Source organism: Tachypleus tridentatus, chromosome 1 (genome assembly GCF_004210375.1).
Source record: "Tachypleus tridentatus isolate NWPU-2018 chromosome 1, ASM421037v1, whole genome shotgun sequence".
NCBI lineage: Eukaryota > Metazoa > Arthropoda > Merostomata > Xiphosura > Limulidae > Tachypleus > Tachypleus tridentatus.
The window spans coordinates 17,204,544-17,231,392 of record NC_134825.1 but is presented as its reverse complement, the minus strand read 5'-3'; the positions used below and the strand labels follow the sequence as shown (position 1 = coordinate 17,231,392).

Here is a 26,849-nt window from a genome sequence, read left to right as displayed (position 1 = left end):
TTAACTGATTGTATCTTGTCTTGCTAGGTCTGTCCATGGGCCAGCCCAGTATCTATTGGATTTTTGAATCATGTGGTAGCAATGCTTCAAGAATTTGTTGGATAAGTAAGGGTGGTCTATCTGTAAGTAACACATCATCATTACATAAAGTCAAGCAGATTTAGCATAACTGTTATGGTCAGCAGGTGTAAACAAATAAATCATATGATTAATCACAACAAGGTATAGGTGCTAATCACCAGTTATTTCAGCTTGTACAAACAACCTGGCTGTTTCAATATGCTGCATGTACTGTAGTCATAATTTTGCCACGATCAAACTCCTGTAACTGTTGAGAAAGATTTGTAGTTTCAAGTTTGGAGGATGTAGTTACCTCTTCAGTATAATTTGTTTTTCCTACAGTACAGTGGTGCACAGGTTTTTGGAGATAACAAAATGGTTATCTTCATCAGTTCCACTGTCATTTCCTTGGACATTTTCTGTTCTTCACAAAGCATTATTGTATGCAACATCATCATCAAAACATGTCAACATGAGATACTTATGTCTAGTTGGCATATGGGACACTATATTTGAACCATAGTTCAGTTCCAAAACTTGTGCTAGTTCTGATCCACTTATTACTTACCTCCAATACTTAGTATCCTAGGTAGCTCACAGACACATGGAATCCCCCTATATGTCTCACCATGTTCATTGAGTTTGTTTTGATTATATCCATAGCTTTGATTCATAATGACTGTTGAAAAACTAAAACACGATACAAAGAACTTCAAAGACAAGTCTGAGAGTTTGGACCTGAACCTACAATAGTGTGGAGTTGATGCAGGTTTTATTTGCTGCTTTCAAGTTGATGATAGGCAGGAAATTAACTTCAGACTTTGGTGATTGTGGGCCACTCCTTACATCCAGCATAAACCCTGACCAGCTAGCTGTACTGCAGCTCTGACCTATTTTGCAAAATTAGCCCTGATTGCTGCATTGTGCTCCACATTATCAGCAACCCAATGCATGAGACTTCCAGGAAAGCTCTCTGCTAGCAAGGTGTCTTCAATTGTTTTGTCTTTTATTGCATAATGCTTGTACCTTTGTACTAAATAATTTGAAATTGAAAATCCCAATCTTGCTGGTTCACTGATCAACTACTTAATTCATACACACTGTCAAGTTCAACAACCAACCCTAGAGGGATCAAAGGAATACCATATTGAGGTCTGGATGCATGTATAATATGTTAGCCAATGCTTCTTCATTTAAGTTCTGACAACAATAACATTTGCATCAATAGTTTCAAGGAAGGTAGATTTCACCCTTTGCCTAACTTCATGTCTTTATTTTCCTTATTTGTTGGCTAAGAGTCCGTAACATACAGCTTATGTCAAAGTTTGGGTATGATGATTTTACTTGCTAATTTTATGATTCTATGTTGTCTTACAGCATACCATTTGTCTTTGATAATATATTAATGGGTCTTGCTTTTTCTGTTACTTTTTCCTTCCATTTCAGTGAAAAATACATGGGCACTGTATCTTTCCAACAGTTTTTAAATATTTTATTGGAATAGATTTCAGTGGGTCATTCAGTGCATACAGTTTAACATCACTACATGATTCAAGCCACTGACATAAGTCACTGAAAACATTAATCATGTCTTAAGTTTCAGGTTGTTTAATCAATCACAAAAATTCTGTTGTTTCTTGTAAATGTCATCCCAATAAGAAATGAGAATAGCAGGCCTTGTGAAACACTGCTGTAGTCACCCTTCAACTTCAACACCTTCTCTCTTTACACATGGTGAGAACATTTTTCAAAATGGCAATGTATGAGCTATTCAAATTCCATTAGAATGACTTGGTTGATGTTGATGTGACTTATCTGAAGTTGTGCAGAAAAAAATAATTCTTCTCTAATCACAATGTAATTTTTTTACAAGTTGATGCGTCTTCCTTGAACACTTATGTTTTAATTCTTTTACGATCTGTATAATTCTATCTACAAATTTGGTGAATAGGAACAATAATAACCTGACATGCTAAGTGTCGCCTTAAGTCATCTGAAATGCAAGTGTCCAATTCCTTCTTAATGATGACTGTTTTCTTATTAGTAGACATAGTTTCTTCATTTTCAAAAGCTTGACAGATAAAACACATTTTCTTCACAACAACAGTTTTGTTGTTGCGATGTGATCCACGTTGTTAGCACATTTTCATTGTATCAAGTTCTCAGTGGGGAAGAAGATATATTAAGGATGCGTATCAAGGATATATCAAATTAGTGTCTTGTTTTAGATTAAAATGATTCTAGCCACTGCAGATTGTAGTCACTTGAATGATAATACTAAAAATCCCAGAACATGCACATACATCCAACTGTACCTTACTACTTCAGTGAGAAATTGGTTGTTTGTAACAGAAAGTGATTGTTGCTTCTGTAAAGTGTTTGATACTAGTAAATTAGTTTTCACGTGAGACTTTACTGATTTACTTAAGATATTCTAAACAACATGCTTTCTATGCTTTGGAAATCTCACTTACCCTTTATTCATTTAATACATTTATATTTTTTAAACAAGTTACTTTTTGAATTTGCACTAAGATATGTTTAATTATAACACATTGCTACTTAATATTATGATGCATAACTCATCAAACATAGTGTATGACATAAAGCCATCATCAAACTTGTCTGCATATTACATAGCTTCCCCAAAATCGATTTTTGTGTACATGCTACAATGGAAAAACATTGTTTCTAATAGTACCAAACACAGCTTGGGATGTTGTTTATTCAGATTAATTAATTTTTACTCATTGACAACTACATCAAAAATCTAGCAAAGGTAAATTCTGTAAAGGAAAGGTGGAAGAGTTCCTAGGACTGCAGGCTAAGGTGTTGATGTTAAAACAAGAATCACATGACAACAGTAGCTACATATTTGAGAGCCAAAGCTAAGGAAGACCACATAATAATAATACAATCCTTGAGTACTACAGTTTATTATTACAGAACTAATTATGAACAAACCACCTTACGTTCCATCCATCGCTCGAACAGCATCTTCAGCATCTCTGTTATCTTCAAATTCAACAAATGCAAATCCAGGAGGGTTCCGAGCAACCCATACATTTCTAAGGGGCCCAAATTTGTTGAATGCTGCTTCTAATTCATGCTTAGCTACACCACTACCAAGGTTGCCAACATAAACCTTACAATCTAAGCTCCAACTCTGATGTCTAGACATTCTTTTTACCTATAAACAAAAGATGAAGAAATGTAGGGGATGAAAACTTTAGACCACTTATGAGCTATGAAGTGTGTAATGAACAAGGTGACAAAATTAAGTACTTTTTGTTTTATACATTACCATCTTTAAACAGTATAATATGTTACATGTACAATTATCCTTTCAGGATTACACTCTTGAACTAAATGCAGAATGAATTACTTAGAAGGAGCCAAGGCTTAAATGAAAGATTACCAAAGATATGCTTAGAGTAACATATAGGTTGATTGCACCTGTGGAATAAGAGTTTAAGGTAATGGTGAATTATATGATAAAAATGGGCTCACTCAAGAAGGTTAGATCTCACAATGTTTGTGGAAGTGCTCATGATTTCCATTAACAATGGTTAACATTAAACTTCTGTAATTGTGAGAGATCTTGGAAAACTGAGAATAAGCAAAATTATAGAAGAGCTATGATGATAAGACTGGGAAATAACCTGGAGCACAACAAGTTAAATAGTAGTTTTAAAAATAAGTCACTCATATTTCAAAATAAGCATAGTAGATGCAAGAATAATCACAGCTGCTGGTAACAAAATGGACAAGTTCAGGGTTCTAGATTAAATTAAAAAGATGAAATTATTGGAACAAGTGAATCTTGTTTCAATCTAAGAACATTAGTAATGCATTTTAAAATTGCAGGTTATTTGATAATGATAGATATTTCAAAAGAGAAGCGAGAATGGTTCTATAAAAGGAAGAGCTACATCATGTTGAAACTAAAGATAGTACACAAAACCCAAAAGAATAAATCTATAGTGGTTATAATCAATGTCAATAAGGATTTGCAAGAGATCAGGATAGTTATTACAACAATGAAAAGAGTTATATACAAGATGAAACCTAACAGGATAACTGAAGATGTATAGAAAAAAATTGTCATTTTAACAGGTTTAAATTCACAGAAGAGAAAAGATTTATAGCACTATAGAAAAACTGGGGATCTGACTAAAAGTATAAAAAACTGGGACATCCAAAAGATCTTATTAGAAACCAGTTTAGTTTGTATGGTCTGAATGGACATGTTTTGAAGCAATTAATAGAAGGTATATAACCTTCCAGTAACCTTTTGGAACACCCTCATCTCTGCAGTGAGCATGCAGAGCCATGGACAATAGAGTACAGATTTTGATGGCTACAGTGCATATTTGAAGTTCAAGAATGCCTGATAAGGCACCATTGGGCACAGAGTGGGATCTCATGATAAAACAAAGAAAGAAAAGCCCCTGCAAAAAAAAAAAAAAGAGAAAAATTCACAAAAACTTGCCAGTTAAAGTTGCATCAAAGTCTGGAGAACAACCACTAGTGGAAGATGAAACCCCAATGTAGATAAAAGCATGATATAAGGAAGATGGTGAGAGACAAATGTACTAGGTGTGGTCTACACACCAGTGTGGAGAATTTAGTTCAATGGACAACATAGATGAAAAGCAAATAAAAATGCAAGAAAATGAAGTGAATGGGAAAAAACATAGAATAAGTGAAATGAGGTAAATGATGAAGAAGGTAAAGAGATATAGGCCAAACACACCAGAAAGCTGACCAACTTTACATTGGAGGAGGGTAGAGATCACAAAGAGAGGAGAACTACTAGGGAATAAAAAGATGGTTGCATGGTTGCACCTATCTTGGAGGATAGCTGTATGTGCAATACCACATCTGAGCTCCGTGACTGGACGCAGAACCTATCATAATCCATGTGAGGAAAAATAACTTTAACTGCAGACAGTGTTTTAAGCAATGTTGCAACATATTTAATCAAAGCACCCTTTGGGAGTTCACTCCAAATATCTCTAATACACTCCCATAAATTTTCTTTTGAAATAACTTTTAATTTGTCAAGTTTTAGATCTATCAGATCTCACACTGATCCCCCCACTGGGATAAGTGTTGAGTAGATATTGGAGCCTCTGGAACCAAAGTTATGCTGGTCCATGGGGTACAATCAGGAGAACTCAACAAAGAGTGGAGTACACCAGAGAACTCACCTGATGAAGCAGAGAGTTAAGAGCATGCACATAAAAGTATGTGTGAGACCAAACCTGGGTGAAGACATTGAGAGCCAGAGCCTGTGAATGAGATACAAGTAACCAAAAGAGTCTGTTGCTGTTTTAACCTCTGAATTGGCAGGGTGAACTTCTGAATCCATTGCACAGAAAAGTTTCACAAAACTCCAAGGTTGAATAAATCAATGTGAATTAACTGATAAATACAGAAAAAGAATCTGATTCAATAAATCAAATAAGTTTCAAATGAACCACTTTGTGTGGAAAACAAAGTCAATCACACAGCAAAGAGTAAATAGACAATTATATCTGAACTCAAATGCTGCCAAATGAGAAGTGAAAGTTTGGTAGAGGAGTGTAGAGGGAGCCACAGGATCATGTGATCATGCTATGCTACTATTGGTTGAAGGATGACATATTGATGTGCATGATATACACATTGCAATATACTAATTCCAACAAGGAGGGGGGAGTGCAAGCCTTGTGGCATACATAAAGAAAAAATTCCCACATAGAGGGCAGCACTGTACAAAATTGGTTGGTTGATTTGGTGTTTCATGATGCAAAGTAATTAGGCTACCTGTACCAAACATCCAGTAAAAAGTTAAAATAAAAGTAAAATTATTAAAATTCATAAAATGAAATTAAGGTAAAACAAAACAAACTTTAATTTTTGAATTAAAAACATAAATAGCAATAAATCCAGTTTTTACATCTAGTCTACAGCAGTAAAAGAAAAACTACAGAACTACAAGTTGAAAAGGACTTTTTGTAGCATAACTAATTATCAAAACTTGCCAGGAAGACTAACAGGTATTCAAAACCACCATTAGTCACCTGAAGTTGGCCTTTCCAGTCATGGTTTTGAGTTATTCAACAGCATGGCCATTTTCAGAAAGTAAGGTAATACAAGTTTTAAAAGACTTGTAGCAAAATTTTAATTATTATAATTCACTAGGATGACTAACAGGTAGTTAAAACAGCAGCATCAGTCACCTCAAATTGGCCTTTCCAGTCCTGGTTTCGAGTTATTTGATGTTACAGCCATTTTCTAATTTCAAACTGAACTATATATATACACTTTGATTCTTAAAAGGGAATCACATAAAAATGGTCAAATGTATAAATTAAAAAACTTATATTGCATTAAAAAGATTAACAGCCTTTAAAAACTAAAAACACTTCTAAGGTGGACAGTATCATTATCACCAATAACACTGATTAACATTACTGATAGACCTTGGGACAATGTTTTTTTTATGGTGCTGTTGTTGAGAGCTGTAACAACAGCAAGACAGTAAAATGTGGTTTATTGTGACCTGAGTGTTACACAGACAATACACTGGTGCATCAGCCCCAGATAAAAGAAAAAGATGAGTTAGAAAACTGTGACCAATGTGTAGTTTAGTTAGAACAACTTCCTCTTTCCGATCCTTATGGAAACAAGATGGCCAAAGTTCAATGGACAATTTCATTTGGAAAAACTTGTTTTCATGTTGCTGTCAACTGCCAACTGGCATGGAGCTGAGTCTTGAATACAGGACCCTGTTCCATGTATGGAACAGACACAGCAGTGATAGTGCCAGAGCAGACAGATTTAGCTGCAGTGTTGACGAGCTCATTCTAGCGAATACCATGGTGGTCCAGTATCCAGAAAAACTGGATAGAAGTAGATTTTAAAGAGAAATAGGCCAATCAGTTTTGAATATAAGCTAAAACAGGGTGTGAACTAACATGAAGAGGTTCAGGGCCAGTAGAGAACTAAGCGAGTCAGTATAAATAGTGCAATTTGAGTATTGCTCAGCTTCTATGTGATCAAGGACAAGAAATATGGCATACAGTTCAGCAGTGAACACAGAAGCTGTAGAGGGGATTCTGTGCACAACCACCAAACCTCAACAAACCCTGGCAGAGCCCACACAGTCACCTGATTTCAAACCATCTGTATAATTAGGAATGGAAGGATAGTTCAAAAGATGTTCAGCAAATAATAGACAGTATTTCCAATCAGAAGTGTCTGCTTTTCTCAGATGACTTAAAGATAAGTCACATTTGGAGACTGTAAAAAGCTATGGTGGGATGGAATGACCAGTGGATACAGCAATGGTATCCAAGAACAGACCCAATTCATCCAACTACACCTGGATACGAAGACCAAAAGGAGCAATGGCAGACTGTCTGTCATGAAAAAGCATGGCCTACTGAAGAAGAAAAGCACAAGCCCAGGTGGGATGCTTTAGTAAGGGACGAAGTTTCAAAGCATATAGTAAAGACAGTTGCAAATGGTAGAGGTGAATTGATTGATTGATTGATTTAGTGTTTTATGGCACAAAGCAGCAAGGCTATCTGCGCCAGACATTCGGTAAAAATGTAAAAAAAATATATAAAAATAAATAAATAAATGTAGTAATAGACATGAATGGAAATAAAGGTAAAACAAAAAAGTATAAAACCAATGTTGACACCTAGTCTACAATGTTAAGATAGAAGGCAGAGTATAAGAAGTTGTAAGGTATTTACTCTAGCAAAAAGGTAATGATCATAACCCGCCAGGAAGACTAACAGGTAAGTTCAAGAACCACCGTCAATCACCTGAAGTTGGCCTTTCCAGTCCTGGTTCCGGGTTATGTGTCATAGCAGCTATTATCAAAATGTAAAAGAATAAAAGTTTTAAAAGATCCAGTAAAAGATAAAAGTAAAGTAAATGTAGTAAAATTCGTAGCAAAATTGTAACAATGAGTAGCCAAATGTCCAGTAAAAAGATAAAAGTAAAGTAAATGGAGTAAAATTTGTAAAAGTAATTGAAGATAAAAGCAAAACTGCAATTAAAACAGAAAATGGCGTAAAAACCAATGTTGACATCCAGTCAACAAAGTTGTAAAGGACTACCTGTAGCAGAATGGTAATGATCATAACCCGCCAGGAAGACTAACAGGTAAGTATAAAAACCACCGTCAGTCACCTAAAGTTGGTCTTTCCAGTCCTGGTTCCGGGTTGTGTTATTATGGCCAGTACCAAAGGGTAAAGTAATTAAAGTTTAAAAGACATGCACCAAAATTGGAATAACAACTCGCCAGGATGACTAACGAGTAGTTCAAACAGTAGCGTTAGTCACCTGAAGTTGACCTTCCAGTCCTGGTGTCGAGTTATTTAATGTTCTGGCCATTGTCCAATGTCAAATTGAAGGAGAGAGATTAAAACTGTAAAAAAGGAACCACTGCCAGCTGGCATGGAACCGAGCCTTGAAGACAACACCATAGTCCATGTACTGAATAGCATTAGGAGTGATGGTGCTGAAGCAGACATATTTAGCTGCCATGTCTGCAAGACATATTTAGCTGCCATGTCTGCAAGCTCGTTCCCGCGAATACCAACATGGCCTGGTATCCAGAAAAACTGGATTGAAGTAGCTACTAATGAGAAATGGGCCAGTCGGTTTCGAATATCAGCGAGAATAGGATGTGAGCTAACGTGTAGCGATTCCAAAGCAAGTATAGAACTAAGCGAATCAGTATAAATAGTGCAGTTGGAGTACTGCTCAGCTGCAATATGATCCAGGGCAAGAGATATGGCATACAGTTCAGCAGTGAACACAGAAGCTGTAGAAGGGATTCTGCGCGCAACTACTGACCCATAGCAAACCATAGCAGAGCCCACTGAATTACCTGATTTGGAACCATCTGTATAAATGGGAACTGAATGATTGTTTGAAAGATATTCATTGAATAAAAGATGGTACTTCCAATCTAGAGTATCTGCCTTTTTTAGGTGACTGAAAGAAAGGTCACATTTGGGGGCTGTAATAAGCCATGGTGGGATGGGCCGACCTGTGGAATCTGCAATGTTATCCAAGGACAGACCCAATTCATCCAATTGAGCCCGGATGCGAAGGCCAAACGGAGCAATGACAGATCGTCTGTTCTGAAAAAGTACTGCCCACCGAGGAAGGAAAACACATTTCCAGGTGGGATGCTTTGGTAAGGAATGAAGTTTCAAAGTATATTGTAAAGATAGTTGCAAACGGCAAAGGTGTAGAGAAGGTTCATGAGATTCAATGTATATACTTTGAACTGGAGAGGTGCGGAAAGCCCCAGTGCAGAGTCAAGTCCTTGGTGATGAATGGGGTCCAGCATCTTTAAGGCCGAGGGTCTGGCAGAGCCATAGACCACTGATCCATAATCGAGTTTTGATCTAATAAGAGCACGATATACCTTTAACATTGAACAGCGATCTGCCCCCAACTGGTAGAAGAGAGAACACGGAGGATGTTCAGTGCTCTTGTGCATTTGACCCGAAGTTGCTTTAAGTGTGGTATAAAGGTCAGTTTACGATCAAAGATAAGCCCCAAGAACTTGGTCTCCGGGACCACTAGCAGCAAAACTTCACCGATATGAAGTTCAGGATCAGGGTGAATACCCCCGTCGACGGCAAAAGTGCATGCATACAGTTTTGGAGAGAGAGAAATTAAAGCCGTTCGCCAGAGTCCACTTCCGTACACAATTGAGGGCAGTTTGTAGTTGCCGCTCAATATATCTCATGTTTGACAACTGACATGAGATGTGAAAGTCGTCAACATACAGTCCATTCGCAACAGTGAGAGGGAGTTGTTCAGTGATGGCATTTATCTTTATACTGAAGAGTGTAACACTCAATACACAGCCTTGAGGGACTCGAAGTTCCTGTAGAAAAGAACAGGAAAGTGTCAATCCCACACAACTTGGAATCACCTGTCCATTAAAAATTTTTTAATAAACATGGGTAGATGGCCACGTAACCCATATGTATGGAGGTCTCACAAAACGCCATACATCCATGTTGTGTCGTAAGCCTTCTCTATGTCAAAGAATATTGATACAAGATGTTGGCGGTTGAGAAAGGCTTCTCTGATAGATGTTTCAAGACGAATTAGGTGGTCTGTGGTGGAGTGCTGTCGACGGAACCTACACCGGGTGGGCGAGAGGAGGTTGTTTGATTCAAGGAACCAAACAAGACGAGCATTAACCATCCTTTCTAATGTCTTACAGAGACAGCTCGTCAAAGCAATTGGACGGTAGTTTGAAGGAATCTTGGGATCTTTCCCTGGCTTAGAGAAAGGTAAAATAATAGCCTGGCACCAGGCATCAAAAAAAAAAACATTCTCCTGCCAGATCCGGTTGAAAACAATCAGAAGGACATCAAGAGAAGCAGGACATAGATGGTGCAGCATGTCATAATGAATATCATCAGGTCCAACAGACGTACTGGCAGACCGATGAAGGGCCATTTTTAGTTCCACCAGGGTAAAGGGACAATTATAGTAAAAGAAACAGTCAGTTCGAAAGGAAAGAGGTGATCGCTCTGCCTGAGTCTTGATGGCCAGGAAGGTGGAGGAACAAGCAGAAGTGCTAGATACCCAGCAAAAGCATTCACCTAGAGTGTTAGCGATGTTCCTATCATCAGTCACCTCCTGACCATCAGAGAGTAAGATCGAGAGGGGGACAGAATTGTAGTGCTCATTAACCTTTCGAATCCTGTCCCATATGATCTTGGAACTGGTGGTAGAAGATATGTTGGTTGTGAACTTAATCCAGGATTCCTTCTGGCTTTGACGTCTTACCCACCTAGCATGTGCACGGGCCCGTTGGAAAGCAACCCCGGTTTGAAAGTGTGGGATATCTACGAAAAGTATCCCAGGCCCGCTTTTGAGCCTTCCGTGCTAAGTGGCAAGCAGGATTCCACCACGGACGAGGATATCGTGGAAAACGTGTCGAGGTTTTAGGAATACGCTGAGCAGCTGCATGTGTAATACAGTCAGTTACCGCTGCTACACAGTCGTCTATTGATGGCTGATTTACAATGGCAGGATCAAGTTCTGCGAGAGCAGTGAAAGTGGACCAGTCTGCCTGATCCAGCTTCCACCGGGGCACGTGGGTAAGGTGGCATCGACCACGGCCAGTCTCTCTCAAAAGGATCGGAAAATGATCACTGCCTAGTGGATTACTGTCAACTCTCCATGAAAAATGGGAGAATAATGAAGGGGAGCAAACTGAGAGATCAATAGCGGTAAAGGACTGACTAGGTGCATGAAAGTAAGTGGAAGAACCAGTATTGAAAAGAGAAAGATTGTGATCAGAGAGCATCCGCTCTACAGATCGGCCCCTCCCATCAATAATAGCACTTCCCCAGAGGGGATGATGTCCATTAAAATCCCCTAGGTTTAGAAATGGAGATGGCAACTGTTCAACGAGAGCATCAAGATCTGATTGATCATATGTCTCTCCAGGGGACAGGTACAGAGACCAAACAGTGATGGTATGACCCAAGGAAACACGGATGGCTACAGCCTCTAAAGGTGTGTTGAGTGACAAAGACAGGGTGGGCACGTGTTGATCAACCAACAGTGCCACCCCTCCATGTACTCGACCATCACACAACCTGTCATTTCTGTACAGAGAAAACTGCCGAATGGAGACAGTATCAGCAGTTTTGAGAAATGTTTCTTGTAAAGAAAAACAAACAGGATGGTAGGAAGCAATCAGTGTTTTGATATCATCCAGATTAGAACCTCAACAGTTCCATTGTATCAAGGTGGCCATTTTTAAGAACAGGTAGGTGAAGTGGCTGGAGAACCCTTTGGTTTACGACCACGTCTTTTTTCTTTACTGTCTTTAGTCGGAGGAGGTCTATCAACCTCCATGGATCCTGCTCTGGGTCGGGTGGGCAGGTTTTTGTTATTGGAAGGGGAATCCAGTGACTGAGGACGCGAACGAATAATTGTTTTGTCTCTTGTGGTGGGAGAAAAAGATGTATCAGAAGAAATGCCTGTATTTGAAACTGAAGGACGTGGATCTTGAGGTTTGTTGGAAGGTATGGGAGGAACAGAGATGGGTGTGGAAGTTGATTCATCAACCTTTTTAACCACGGAGGTCAAAAGGCTTTTCATTTGTTTTGAAAACGATTCTCTTGGAGGCAGAGAGATCTGTCTGCACTCCCACTGTAGTTGTGGAATGAAGTGCAGCAGCATATGTCCGAGATGGAGTTGTGGACAGCAATTTCCGAGCCTCAGGATAACTAATGCTATGTGTCGTTTTCAAACGCTGCACCTCTTTTCCTCCAACCATTTTGGGCAAGAATGAAAGCAAGAGGAGTGAGAACCATTGCAGTTTACGCAATGTGGGTTCATGTCACAGTCATAGGCATTGTGGTCCTTGCCTCCACAACGAGCACATGTCAGGGAACCACGACAAGATGTCTTTGAGTGGCGAATCTCTGACATTGGAAACATCGAAGAGGGTTTGGTATGTATGGCGAACCCTGCAAATGAGATAACCTGCCTTGATGGTGGCAGGTGCACGTGGTGAAGTAAATGTTAAAACGAGGGTATTTGTTGGCAGTGTAACTCCATCTTTGCAAGTGGAGATGCACCTCACTGCAGAAACTCATTGAGTGGAGAGACCAGCGAGAATCTCTGACTGGGAGCGTTCTTCAAATCCCTTTCAACAATAACTCCTCGTGAAGAATTCAAGGTAGCATGGGGTGTAACCTCAATAGGTATATCCCCAATTGCCTTTGAATTCAAGAGGAGTTCACTGTGTTGGGATGTGGATGTTTCAACCAATATGTCACCAGATCGAAGTTTCTTTACTGACTTTGGAGAGCCAGCAAGTCCCTCTAGTCCCTTTTGAATAAAAAAGGGGACATTTGCCCTAAAGGTTTTTCCGAAGAGAATGTAGTATAAGAAAATGAGGTACTTGTGTTACTGATGTTGAAGATTGCTGTTCTGAGTATTCAAGACGTGGTCGCTTACCCATTGACTGTTTTTTTACAATTTCATTTAAATATTTTGGAGGATCCATAGGAAAAAGAAAAAATTTTGGTACCCACTGACCCCACCCACCATGGAGCCCTACAAAGGGACGCACTACAAAGTCATGCAAGGACAATGCAGCAACGCCAGGGTTTCGCGAGCACTATACCCAAACACCAGCATCAGGCACAATGTCCACAACACCCGTTGAGAACTTCCAACACTGGTACTTGGTTGACTCTAGCCCAAGTGGACCAGCCGATTGACCCAAGGGGGGCCACCCAAAGACCGCCCGTCTATAGGAATTCGAGGCCAAAGTGGTGTGTTAGGGTTGGACCCCTCAACCACCAGGATCCTCTCCTCCCCTTCACGGGTCGCCACGCACAGCAAACACGTGGGTGGATGTTTAGATCCCAGAGAAGGTAACCAGACAGAACAGAACCTTCCCTGGGAGGTCCACTCACCACGTACAGGAATCCACACTGAGGGGGGTAGAGGTGAAAAGAAGGTTCATGAGACTCTGTGTATAAACTCTGAACTGGACAAGTGTGGAAAGTCCCAGTGCAGAGCCGAAGTCCCTGATGATGAATGGGGTACAGCATGTTTAAGGATGAGGTCCTGGTAGAGTCAGAAAAGTGATCCATAGTCAAGTTTTGATCTAATAACAGCAAGCTATATATTTTTACCATAGAACAACAATCTGCTTACCAAGTGGTGGAAGAGAGGACATGGAGGATGTTCAGTGCTCTTGGACATTTAACTTGTAGTTGCTTGATGTGTGGTATAAAGGTCAGCTTATAGTCAAAGATAAGCCCCAATAACTCTGTCTCAGGGACCATAGGCAGCACAGTTTCACCAATACAAAGTTCACGAGCAGGGTGAATACCCAATTGGTGGCAAAAATGCATGCAAATAGTTTTAGAAAGAGAAAAACTAAAACCGTTTGCTGTAGTACACTTCAGTAAACAATTGAGGGCAGTCTATAGCTGCCACTCAATATACCTCATGTTCGACACCTGACATGAGATGTAAAATTTTGTCGACAAAGAGCCCGTTTGCAACAGTGAGAGGGAGTTTTTCAGTGATGGCATTAATCTTTATACTGAAAAGTGTGACACTCAAAACACAGCCCTGAGGAATTCCAGGTTCCTGCAGAAAAGAATAAGAAAGTGTTGAACCCACATGAACTTGGAATCACCTGTCCATTAAAACATTTTTAATAAAAATGAGCAAATGGCCACATAATCCATATATATGGAGGTCTTGCAAAATGCCATATCCCCCTGTTGTATCATAAGCCTTCTCAATGTCAAAGAATATTGATACAAAATGCTGTCTTTTGAGAAAGGCTTTTCTGATTGATGTTTCAAGTCAAATCAGGTGGTCCATGATAGAGCGTTGTCATTGAAACCAACATTAGGTGGGCAAGGAGAAGGTTGTTTGGTTTGAGGAACCAAACAATACAAGCATTAACCACCCTCTCTGAGGTCTCACAGAAACAGCTTGTCAAAGCAATTGAACAATAGTTTGAAGGCATCTTGGGATCCTTCATACGATTAGATAAAGGTGGGACAATAGCCTAGCATTAGGCAATAGGGAAAACATTCTCCTGCCAGATCTGGTTAAAAACAATCAGAATAACAAGAGAAGCAGGAGACAGATGGTGCAGCATTTCATAGTGTATATCATCAGATCCAACCGATGTACTGCCAGACTGATGAAGTGCCAGCTTGAGTTCCACCAATGTAAAGGGATGATTATAGTCATAGAGGCAATCAACTAGAAGGAAAGAGGTAAACACTCTGCCTGAGTCTTGATGGCTAAGAAGGTGGAAGAAGAAGCAGAAACACTAGATACCTGGTAAAAAGCTTTCACCTGGAGTATCAGCAACACTCCAGGTATCAGGCTACTTCCTGGCCATCAGAGAGCAAAATCAAGAGGGGGACAGAATTATATTGCCCACTGACCTTTCAAATTTTGTCCCATATGACTTTGGAACTGGTGGTAGAAGATATGCTAGTTGTGAACTTAATCCAAGAGCCCTTCTGGCTTTCACATCTTTTCTCGAGGCATGTGCATGGGCCTGCTGAAAAGCGATGCTGTGCGAGAGAGTTGGATACCTACAAAAAAGTATCCCAGGCCCATTTTTAAGCCTTTGTGCCCCATGTGACAGGCAGGATTCCACCATGAACAAGGATATCGTGAAAAATGTGTCAATGTTTTAGGAACACACTGAGCAGCTGCCTGTATAATAGTGTCAGTTACTGCTGCCACACAATCATCTACTGATGGCTTACACACAATGGCATGATCAAGTTCTGCGAGAGCAGTGAAAAAGGGCCAGATTGCTTGATCCAGCTTCCACTGGGCCACGGGGGGTCAGGCGGCATCAACCACAGCCAATCTCTCTCAAAATTATAAGAAAATGATTACTGCCTCATGGATTATTGTCAACCCTCCACGAAAAATGGGAGAATAGTGAAAAGTAGCAAAATGAGAGGTCAATAGCAGTAAAGGACTGACTAAGTGCATGTAAATAAGTATAAGAACCACTACTGAGAAAAGAAAGGTTGTGATCAGAGAGCATATGCTCCACAGAGCAACTCCTCCCATCAATATCAGCACTTTCCCAGAGGGGATGATGTCCATTAAAGTTCCCCAGGATTAAAAAGGGAGATGGCAACTGTTCAATGAGAGCATCAAGGTCTGATTGATTACAAATCTCTTCAGATGACAAGTAGAGAGAACAAACAGTGATGGTATGACCCAAGGAAACATGGATGGCTACGGCCTCCAAGGGTGTTTCAAGTGGCAAAGATAGGTGGGCACATGCTGATCAACCAACAGTGCCACCACTCCATACACTCATCCATCACAAAGCCTATCATTTCTGTACAAAGAAAACTGCCAAAAGGTGACTATATTGGTAGGTTTCAGAATTGTTTCCTGTAAGGAAAGACATACAGAATGATAGTAAGCAATAAGTGCTTTGATGTCATCCAAATTAGAATGTAAACACTGACAGATCCATTGTATCAAGGTGGTTATGTTTATTTATGTGTAGGTAAATTGGGTGAAGATCCCTTGTGTTTATGTCCACATCTTTTTTCTTTACTATCTTTGTTTGAGGGAGATCTGTCCACCTCCATGGATCCTGCCTGGGGTCGATTGGGCAGGTCTTTGCTATTGGAAGAGGATTCTAGTGACTGAGGATGTGATTGAATAACTATTTTGCATCTTGGGGTGGGAAAAGAAAATGTACTCAAAAAAATGCCCATATCCAGAAGCAAAGGAAATGGATCTTGGGATTTACTGGAATGTATATTAGGGGCAGAGTTTAGTGTTGAAGTTGATTTATCAACTTTTTTAACTACAGAGATCAAAAGACTTTTTATTTGGTTTAACAAACATGTAGGTGGATGTTTAGATCCCAGAGGAGGTAAACTGAAAGAACAGAACCTTCCCTGGGAGGTTCCCTCGCCATGTACAGGAATCAACACCGAGGGGTTGTATGAAATAGTAATCTTGTGAGATAGGTAAATACCATACTGGAAATAAGAATTTAATAACCTTCCTTTATCATACTAGTATTTTATTTAGCCTTCATATATTTAAACAAACTCTTATTGTTGATTTTTACATCTGTAGTCAACCTTTTCTGATACATCCTTTTTAATGTTCTAATTTTCTGTTTGACCAACTTTCTTATTATTCTATAATCATCTAAATTGCTCATCACACCAGTTTCTTAAATTTGTAATGTTTTTCTTTAATTTTATTCCTAAAACTCATTGTGAGCCAACCTGTTTTTTTTTTTTGTTTTTTTTAATTGTAGCTTCTAAAATACTATACTCTCTTCTCATGGTCATAAAGTGACAAATCAATCAAAATGACAGATAATATATTTTGTGTGCTTTATTATTTGAAATTTTATAAGTATCACAATGGCTTGATACCAGGAAGTTGAACGATCTTTCATAACTAAATACACAGCAGTTCAAAATTTGAATACTGATTAGCTAGGATCACCTCTAACTTGACTTAAAGTAATATGAAAATGATATGTCTTCAAGTTTCATGAAACAAAGAAAATTTTGCACTGGAAAAATAAATATCAGTTGTCATTATTGTTTGCTGTAATTCAACGTGCATATTTGCTACAAGCTATCAGAAACAATGTTCTAAATACTAGATATCCACCATTATGTTATTAAACAATCATAAGCTTCTGATACGATTATTATTATTAATTATCATTAACTAATGTCGTTGTTTTAGCTCATTCATATTCAAATTTTTGTGAACATTATGCTGGTATCCGGTTATCTTGCCACGGTAAAAGAATTTATACGTAGTTCCTCAGACTAGCAAAAGACTACAGTTAAGAACAGTGTTCAAGTTATACTTTATATAAAATTATTACCGTTATTTAACAGTACTTTGTTCAATTATTATGTGTAGTATATGCCCATGTACATGGTTTGTCCTGCCGACAGTGTAGACTGTGGTATAATTAAGTATACAGATTACAATAATACTATTGCTTCTATAACTACTAGCTTTGCTGGTAATACTACCAGTAGGAACTTTCCTATTAGGCCTACATAACTAATAAAACATTAATTTATTTAGAGCGTAGATCCACATTATTTTTCTCTGCGGTAGGTTTAGGCTAGGTAATGATTAACGTCAAAAAACGATTTTAAAATGTTGTTATAAAGCAACAAGAAAATAAACATTATTAATCATGTATATTTTATTACTAACCTTTTGTAACTTGAACTGCGGAAATCAATTAAATACACAAGTTCGTACCTGTGTTAACCATACCTGCCCTTACAAACTCAAAAATCATGAACACAATCTGACACACTTCAAAAGCGTTCCTCTATAAATGCTCTAAATAACCTATTGCAACGTAGAAAGTGATTTATATACCTGATTTTAGAAAACAGTTGGTTAAAAAAAAACAACAATTAAACCAAAATTGTCATTAATAATAAATAATGCTTAGCTATGTATACAAGATAAACAACTTATACTCATTCAATTTTTATTTTTAATATACTAGCAGTTCAGCTTAACTGTTTAATCATCAATGCTAAGTTGTGGTCAAAGACTTCTTGGAAATTTAAATAATTATACTTGTTTCGTTGTTTTTCAATTAAGCACAGAGCCAAACAACGGGTTGCCTGTTTACTGCCTACTGTGGCTATCAAAACCCAATTTATAGCGTTATAATACCTCAAACTTACAACTGGACCACCCATTGTCACGTTTTACCCATCACCATATAAAATTCATACAAAACACAAGTACGGGAGAAAATTACTAGTAACTTTACGGCCTGGCATGGCCAAGCGTGTAAGGCGTGCGACTCGTAACCTGAGGGTCGCGAGTTCGCGCCCGCGTCGCGCCAAACATGCTCGCCCTCCCAGCCGTGGGGGCGTATAATGTGACGGTCAATCCCACTATTTGTTGGTAAAAGAGTAGCCCAAGAGTTGGCGGTGGGTGGTGATGACTAGCTGCCTTCCCTCTAGTCTTACACTGCTAAATTAGGGACGACTAGCGCAGATAGCCCTCGAGTAGCTTTGTGCGAAATTCCAAAAACAAACAAACATAGTAACTTTACTGTGCAACTTAACTAGAACTTTGTAGTTATACTATGCTAACCTACCATACGTTTCCTATTCCCTATATGGTAATGTGCAAAAGATTTAGGACAAAGTCAAATATTAGGTTTCAAGTTACTTTCAAAAGAACGATGGAATGTGAATCACAAGTGAAAAGTCGAAATTTTATTAATATTCATATTTAGTACAATAGAAACTCGGTGGAAGTCTGTCCCTTTTTGTTTCAATAACTGCAGACAGTCTTTCAAGCATTGTTGCAATATATTTAATCAGATCATCCTTTTGGGAGTTTACTCCAAATATATCTAATGCACTCCCATAAATATTTTTTTCGAAATAACTTTTAATTTGTCAAGTTTTAGATATATCAGATTTCACATTTGTTCAGGTGTGTTGAGATTGGCACTCTGTGGGGGACATTGCATAATTTGAATGATTCCAGCAGCTTCTTTCCCAGCTAAGTAATTTCTGCACAGGTTAGATTAGTGTTTTGGGTTATTATCTTCTTCATAGTAGAATCATTTACCAATAATACACAAACCACTTGGTATACCATTAAGGATCAATATATGATGGTATACACTTCCCAACCACCACACTGTCTCCTCCATGTTTTATGATAGGTGCTATGTATTGACGTAAGTATCTTTCTTCTGTCGGGCGTACAACCTGTACTTTGAACCATATTTTTCAAACTTGGACTCGTTCTTCTATGATATGTTTTCCCAATTATCAACAGTCCAGATTTGTATTTTTAGCCAATATCAGTCTCTTGACAATATTCGGATATCGAAGTAAATGTTTTTTTTTTTAACTTCTATACGTCCAAATATTCCATTCTTGTTGAGTCTTCTTGATATTGTAGACCTGGACACTTTTTTGGTACATGGTTGTTTATCTCATACTTGACATCAGTGACAGATTTCCTTCTGTCTCGAGGCTGCATAACCGAAAACAGTTAAGCTCAGTATCATTGAGTTTAGGTCTTCTGCCTTTTCCTTTCCTGGTCTCACGACCTAGGGTGTACTTAACAGCTTTTGGGAAGCACTTCAAAGTTGCAGCAATTTGTATGAGAGTCCAGTCAGTATGACGTAATATGAGGTACAAACAAACAAGCATCACGTAAAACGTTTACGCAAACTTTGTGCTGTTTAGACAATTCTCTATGCTTTTTGTGCCGTGGCATGACAGCAGAATTTAATATGTAGTGTTAAACTGTTTTTTTTATTAAGGTTTATTTGTTGAGTTTTGTTAAATTTATTTCTTCTAGCATATACCAATACTCAATGCTGTCTCTTTGTTAGCTCCTTTCAGTATAGTTAAGACACTGCATGTGGTACCATGACAGTTATGTTACATCCTAAATTTGATCAAGCCAATCCATTATGACATGCTCTTGGTACAAGTACATGAGAATTCTGGAGAATGATAAGTTTTTTTCACCCTGGCTCATTCAATTGTCAACGGGGGCTAGAGAAGTATTACCACAGTGCTGAAGTTTATATTCTGTAAAGACATGGAAGAATCAGGCCCATAAAATGGAACGAATGACAAATTATTTTTTATCCTAACACTATTGCACAGTACTGTATATAATTTTTTTACATTTTGCATTTGAGTACGATTTCTAAATATTAAGTTATTCATTCCCTAGAAACTCACGGGATTAGACCATTCATTAAGGTTGTCACAAATACACAAATACTTTTCGTAGGAAATATTCCTATAACATAATGCATAATTGAATAGAAAATGATACTATATTTTATACAGACAAATCAAGTGATGACCCATGCATACAACATTCCCTGCTTTGCAGTGAGAGTGACATTGGTGGCACCTACACTCTGAGAAAAAAACCATTATTTTTCTTCCTATATACTGGTATATAGGAATATACTGGAAAGTTAAATCTACACTGACTTAAGTGTGAAACATACTCCAGTAAAGGTTTTAAAATTGAATATTTTTGGTGAACCTCTAGTTGTTTTTAGGCTTCTTCCCACCTATTTTAGAATAAATCGCTGAAACTGAGCATACTAGCAGAAACGATAAAAAGGAAAAATGTAATGCTATAACTGGATAATTTATTCTTTCAGTGCGTCTAGTTTTTTGATAAAATTTATTTGGTTGTGTTCTTTTTATCTTTTACACTATTGAGATGTGGACTTAAATTCGAGAAAATAACATTTTTCAATAATAGGAGAACTTATAACCAGGTGTAAGAGTCAACTCTTAAGGTAGTGATGCTTGTCAGAAAGAGTTCTTGGTATGAGAAGATTTTGCTTAGACGTTAGACTTATTTTTAATATTGCAAAGGTCCTTAACGTCTTCCTCTCTAAAATCAAATATTCAGGAAAAAAACTTTCAGAAGTTGGTGAATTCAGAACAGCTGGTGAGGTTTTCTCCACGAGACTTAACAGAAGCTACAGGATAACTAAGGATCCCTGAAGTGGTGCAGAGTTTGAAGAGTCCAAATCTGAATGAAATGGTCTTTATAAAACTCTCAGGTACATTTCAGGTTGAATAGCTCAACTTGGTTTGGTTTGATATCACTCATGAACAGTCGAGAGAGGCTAAGAGTGCTATTTGCAAATGACATCAACAAAGTGATGTAATCTGTGGGTTGCAACTGGCAATGTGTTTGTGGGATCAGATAGCAGAGTGGTTCTAACTAGAGTTACTCATCGTTAAATGTACACCGGAAATGCAATTATGATTAAGCACCCTTGTGAAAGCTGCCTTGGAGCAATAGTAATGTTGGTAATGTCAAAATACAACCGAAGTTTAAGAAAGGATCATTCAGGCTTCACAGAGTTTGTGGTCATTTACAGCAGTATTTATCGGGAAAAGGGAGTGTATGCTGATGTTCTTTGTTGATTTTAGACAGTTAAATTTGTGCTCTGCATCTATGCCTTTCCGCTTCTAAAGGTAGATAAGAGTCGTAATACACTGAAAGATGCTTACTGGTTCAACAGTTTAGATCAGGCATCCAAATACTGATAAGTCAACCTGGATAATGAGAAAACTGCTAAAAGTGCTTTCTGCACAACAAATGGTTTGTATGAGTTTGTAACATGTCATTTGGCCTGTGCAATACTCCCATGCTTTCAAGAAGTTAATGAAGCTTACACTGAAAGCGCTGTAATGAAAAATGTGATTGGCTTACGTTGACAATTGTTTGGTAATTGTGCTCTCGTTTAAGACTGCTGCTGACAGGTTAAACTCCATTAGAAAATTGTTGATTGTCCTTAACAGAGAATAGCTCTGAATATTGGTCGTCATCTTCGGGAAGTGAAATGAGGATAATCAGTATGTGCTTTTTATCATTCATTACCTCACCAAATGAGCTGAAGGTTTCTCATTGGTCCATACTTCAGTACGGTCAATAAGCTACCGTGTTGCCAGAGGCTGAATAGCCTATTCTAGCACACGTGAAGATATTTACAGAAAGCAGAGCGCTAATATCAGTAGGCAGGGATTTTTTTTATCTATCAACACTGTTGAGCATTGTGAACTTCCTCATGTCATCTAGAGTCTGATGATTTGACAGCGGGGTAATAAAAACTTTCAAGCGGACATTAAGAAAAATGTTTACTTCCAGCCAAACAGACTGGAACGAAAACTTGCTGTATGTCATAATGCAACAGAGCAGAAATTAACCTCATGATAATTATGGCTAGGATAACCGTTTGACCAGCTTTCAGAATAGTCATCATGTGTAGGACTGATGATTTAAAGCAATTGGTATTCCTTGGTTTTTAGTCAAGTGGCATTTTACAATGAAATATTTATACATTACACCTTTCAACTGCTACCTAATTATTAGAAAATTAGGATAATTTGTTAGTCACAAAATTAATGGGGTTAAAAGGGCGGTGCACTTACTTTCTAAGCTATTAAGCGTAGTTTCATGAAGGGATATCTACTGATAGCTGCTCGATTATCATACAGTCAAGAAAGCTAGTAAGTTAGTAGATACTATGCTCAGTATATTATCAGCCTACACAACTGAGGTTGGTAACAGTGAGTTCGAAAACTTATCTGATGAAATAGTACCATTTCTATGCTATTGAAAGATTGTTTAAAGCAGAATGTTACCTGAGATCTGACAAAAGTCCCTGACGATATATATAGCCAAATGGTGATAAAGAATTAGCACAACAGACTGCACAAGGCACATAGAACACATCTACAGGAAACATGTATTTAACTTTTCCATGCTCTTTCTAAACACAGAATGTAAATCAGATTATTATGGATTTAAGTGAAATAGTCTTAGATACAAGTTCTGTGTACATTCACTTTTGATGTTGTCACTGAGTGTCAAAGTAGAAGTTTATTTGATATAACGTTCGCTTAACGGATGAGAGAGGATATTTGAGTTAATTTATACGGCTTAAGAGAGGTCTAGCCTGATAACTGACGTTATGGTTTATCCGAAAAACAGTTCAAACATAGGCCTGGTACTGTAAATAGGCTAATTTTCATAATTCTACGAGAGATTATGTTTTTGCAAGTAGCTCCTTCTAGTCCAAACTTTTTGAGCGGTCAATATGATAAATAATAATAATCAGTATACGATACAAGTAGTCCAACATATTTTGTGTTTCTTGAACTAAAAAACAACAATAAAAAGCACTTTAATGTAAGTGTGATATATATATAGTAGAGTGCTCACAACAGAGAGAATCTAGTTTTATTATAGTATATATGCACATGCCTTTCTATTTTGTTGCATTTAATTATAATCTATGTGTGAAATATCAGTTAAGTGTGCTCGATCTACAAATGTTTTGCACATTGCAGAAATGCTTCTCACATGAAATTGTAGGATTTAGCTAAAGTATAATTGTATATTTAATGGTGAAAATTGTTGATCATTCGATAGAGAGATATATTCCTGCAGTGACCTTGAAAGTAATCCATTATTGTGTGCTGTACTCAGTTCGAAAAGTCGGGCCTATGTTCTTGGTATTTTTCTACCTAATTATGTTTGTACAATTTGTGAAATTACTCTGTGGCATATATATTCACATGGCCGTTTTCTGGAGAAGAAAAATTAGGTATCAAGGGAAAATTTGATGTGCGTTTTAATATTTTAATATGCTATTATAAATGCTGGTAGACTAAAATTATTGCATAGCTATAAGTTTATAAAAGTTGAAAAAGAACCATTATTACCACCATGGAACTTGTCTGGTTAAAGAATGGCATGCAATGACCAAAGGAACTCTGTCAATATGTGGATTCTCCTTGGAATGGAGACAGTCAGGTCGTGATAAACTGAATGTGTAAAGCTTAGTCTTTTCAGTAGCGTTAGTGGGATAGTTCTGATATCTAAAATAACTTAGGAATAGCGTGTTTGTGCTCATAGGGATGGAAAGAATTAATGGGTAGATATCAATGGTTGTCAGAAAGTGTTGGTATGGAAATATCAATAGTGATATCTTTCTGACTAGATATCTGAGAAGAAATTAAAGAGATATGTGATACATTCCAGCATAGTAAATGAAAACTTCGAGCTCGTCTTTGTTTCTAGTAAAAAGACCAAGAATATCGTCGATGTATCTGATAAAAAGGTAAGAAGTTTGTGGATGAACTGAAAAGTTTTTATTTTACAAAACTGTTACATATTACAGTTTATCTCGGACGAGCTTCAGATATATTATGCTACGTATTACGATTTCAAATAGCCAGAAATTTTAATTTAGAAGCTAAGTGAATGTCGATATATCAAATTTAAGATATTTGCCAACAAGAGTAATTTACACAATTTTCTTTCATAACACCAATATATTTTAGTAGTTATTACAAAAAATATTTATATACAAAAATTTTATAAATTACAAACAGTATTGAGTCTTCTATCTGGTTTCTAACTGAATATTTTATCGACGGTTCACGATGAGCGACTTAGTTCTATGCTAATACACAGGCACACTTAATTAGTTTCTTTACTCACGAGCTTTTATACTGAAGTTATACGATGTTTGGTAGAAATAATAACGCCCAAAGTTAATTCACTGAAGTTAAACGGTCTTTACAGAATCTAACCGAACCATCAAATTTAGGAACTGGTACGCAAGGTGAAAACCAATCACTTTAACTGGGTTCTATAATGCCGTTTTCTAGCATATCAGATATTTCTTTATATATTTTATAAGCCTTGATTGGATTCATACAATAAGAATATGAGAGATATAACCTATATCGACATTATGAACAGCAAAGTTAGTTTTATTAGAAACGTCCGGAACTATTCAATCAATCAGCTAACAAGTTTACTTTTTCTTCAAGAGGCAAGTGATCGAGTTTTGAATCAAGATTGACCAAAAAGTAAGAATTACTCAGGTTGATGTTGCATTCGTTTCCAAGTTTTACAGGTGTTTGAGTCGAAAAGACTGTCGTCAGTATAAGTAGAACATTCAATGGTAAAACGTTTCAGATGCACCGCGGATGAAATAGGGGTTCAATGTGCTGATATGATACGGCTGGCTAGCCTTTCGACGATCAGGTATTTTAACAACATAGTCTGTCTTACTGACTTTCCAAACAACCTCATAGGGTCTATAGTACCTAGATTTGAGGTCATAAATGTTTTCCGTTCTAGCTTGAGATGACTGTCAGAAGATTTCAAACTAGAGGAGCTGAATTTTTATAACAATACTCAATCTTAGTGGCTTTAGTGATTTATTCAGTTGGCATAAATTTATTTTTATGAAAAGTGGTTTTATGTGTTAAAGTGTAATCATTCGAAAGAAGAGCAGTTTCCTGTAATGTTTCAACTTTTTTTTTTTTCATCTAAGTAAGCTTGACGTCGTCACTTGTACATTTTTAAAATTTTTCAATTAGATATAATTGTCTTAGTTTGTCGAAAGTGTTGTCAATAGGTATAGAATTACACTATTAATCAAAATAAACACCTTTCTCGTGGACAAATTCGATATAAGTTTGGCTATCTCACTAATGACAGCCTCGAAACTTTTGGCGATAAACCTCCAGTACTATCTCATATGATTTGATAATATATTCATTAACTTTATCATAATGCATACAGTTTTCTAGAGAGAGAGTGGCATAAGATTCTTATGCTTTACCAGTTAAAGTACTTTGTAATAATAATGACCATTTCATGGTTCAGGTAATTTTCTAAAAATATTGGAAATATTTATCAACTTCATTTTCATTAAGGTATTTTAATATTTTTATTGTGTTCAAAATAGTCATTTTGCCTTGATCGATTGAATTCGAGTTTAATTTCCATTTATTTCAGCTTAACTTCTTTCCCAGCTTCAATACAAGGTTTTTTTCTCTCTTTTTCGTCTTCGATAAGGGCTAGTTCGGCTTCAAGACGTTTACTTTCTCTTTAAGCTCCAATACAGGCTTGTTCTTTGTTAACTTTGATACGAGCTTGTTCAAGTTCGATTTATTTCAGTTTTAGTGGGCTTTCTAGCTTATCTTTACCATGAAACACTGATGGCTAGAAAAGACACGACATTAGAGTATTCCTCTCGCGCTTCCTGAAGGTAATTCAAGAAAATGTTGATAATCAGACATGATCAGATCTTGTTGACACTCAATAATACAAATTCGCTTGAGATTTGAATTTAATTTAGGTCAAATTTTGTCTCTGATTCAGATCCTGGATGACCTCTTAATTTATTATCTGAGATGCTATATTTTTTCTCAGATGAACTTCCTATTTATTATGTTACGTATCACAATTTTTAAATAGCCGAAAATTTAAATTTAAAAGTTAATTGAAATGTCGATATGTATCAAATTTATGATATTTGCCAACGATTTTTATACACACAGTTTTCTTTTTTAACATCAATATATTTTATTATGCAAATAATAATTTTATAATAATGATTATTACAAATAATGAATTATATACAACAATTTTACAAACTTAAAAACAATACTAAGTCTTCTATCTGGTTTGGAATTTAATATTTATTCGACGGATTACGATGAGTGAATTAATTCCATGTTGATACACAGGTACACTTTACTAGTTTTTTTCACACGTGAGATTTTATAGTGAAGTTTTACGATGTTTTCGTTGAAATAATAACGTCTGAAGTTGATACGCTGAAGTTAAACGGTTTGTAATGTTTGAGATCTGTAAAT

The 26,849-nt window shown here is 37.2% G+C and overlaps 1 protein-coding gene across 4 annotated transcripts in view; it reads right to left on the bottom strand.

Moving 5' to 3' along the window:
* The window catches only part of LOC143243951 (RNA-binding protein 1-like), a 32,586-nt gene extending 14,596 nt beyond the window's left edge, over positions 1-17,990 (bottom strand). For all 4 annotated transcript variants that reach the window (XR_013024819.1, XR_013024820.1, XM_076487827.1 and 1 more), the window contains exons 1-2: positions 17,845-17,990; positions 3,033-3,250 (exon numbers count right to left, since the gene is read on the bottom strand). Coding sequence is in view for 2 of the 4 variants with exons in the window: in XM_076487827.1 (XP_076343942.1) it covers positions 3,033-3,241 (209 nt within the window). In the remaining 2 variants the exon portion in view is untranslated. The remainder of the gene's footprint in view (positions 1-3,032; positions 3,251-17,844) is intronic.
* Positions 17,991-26,849: the final 8,859 nt, after the last annotated feature.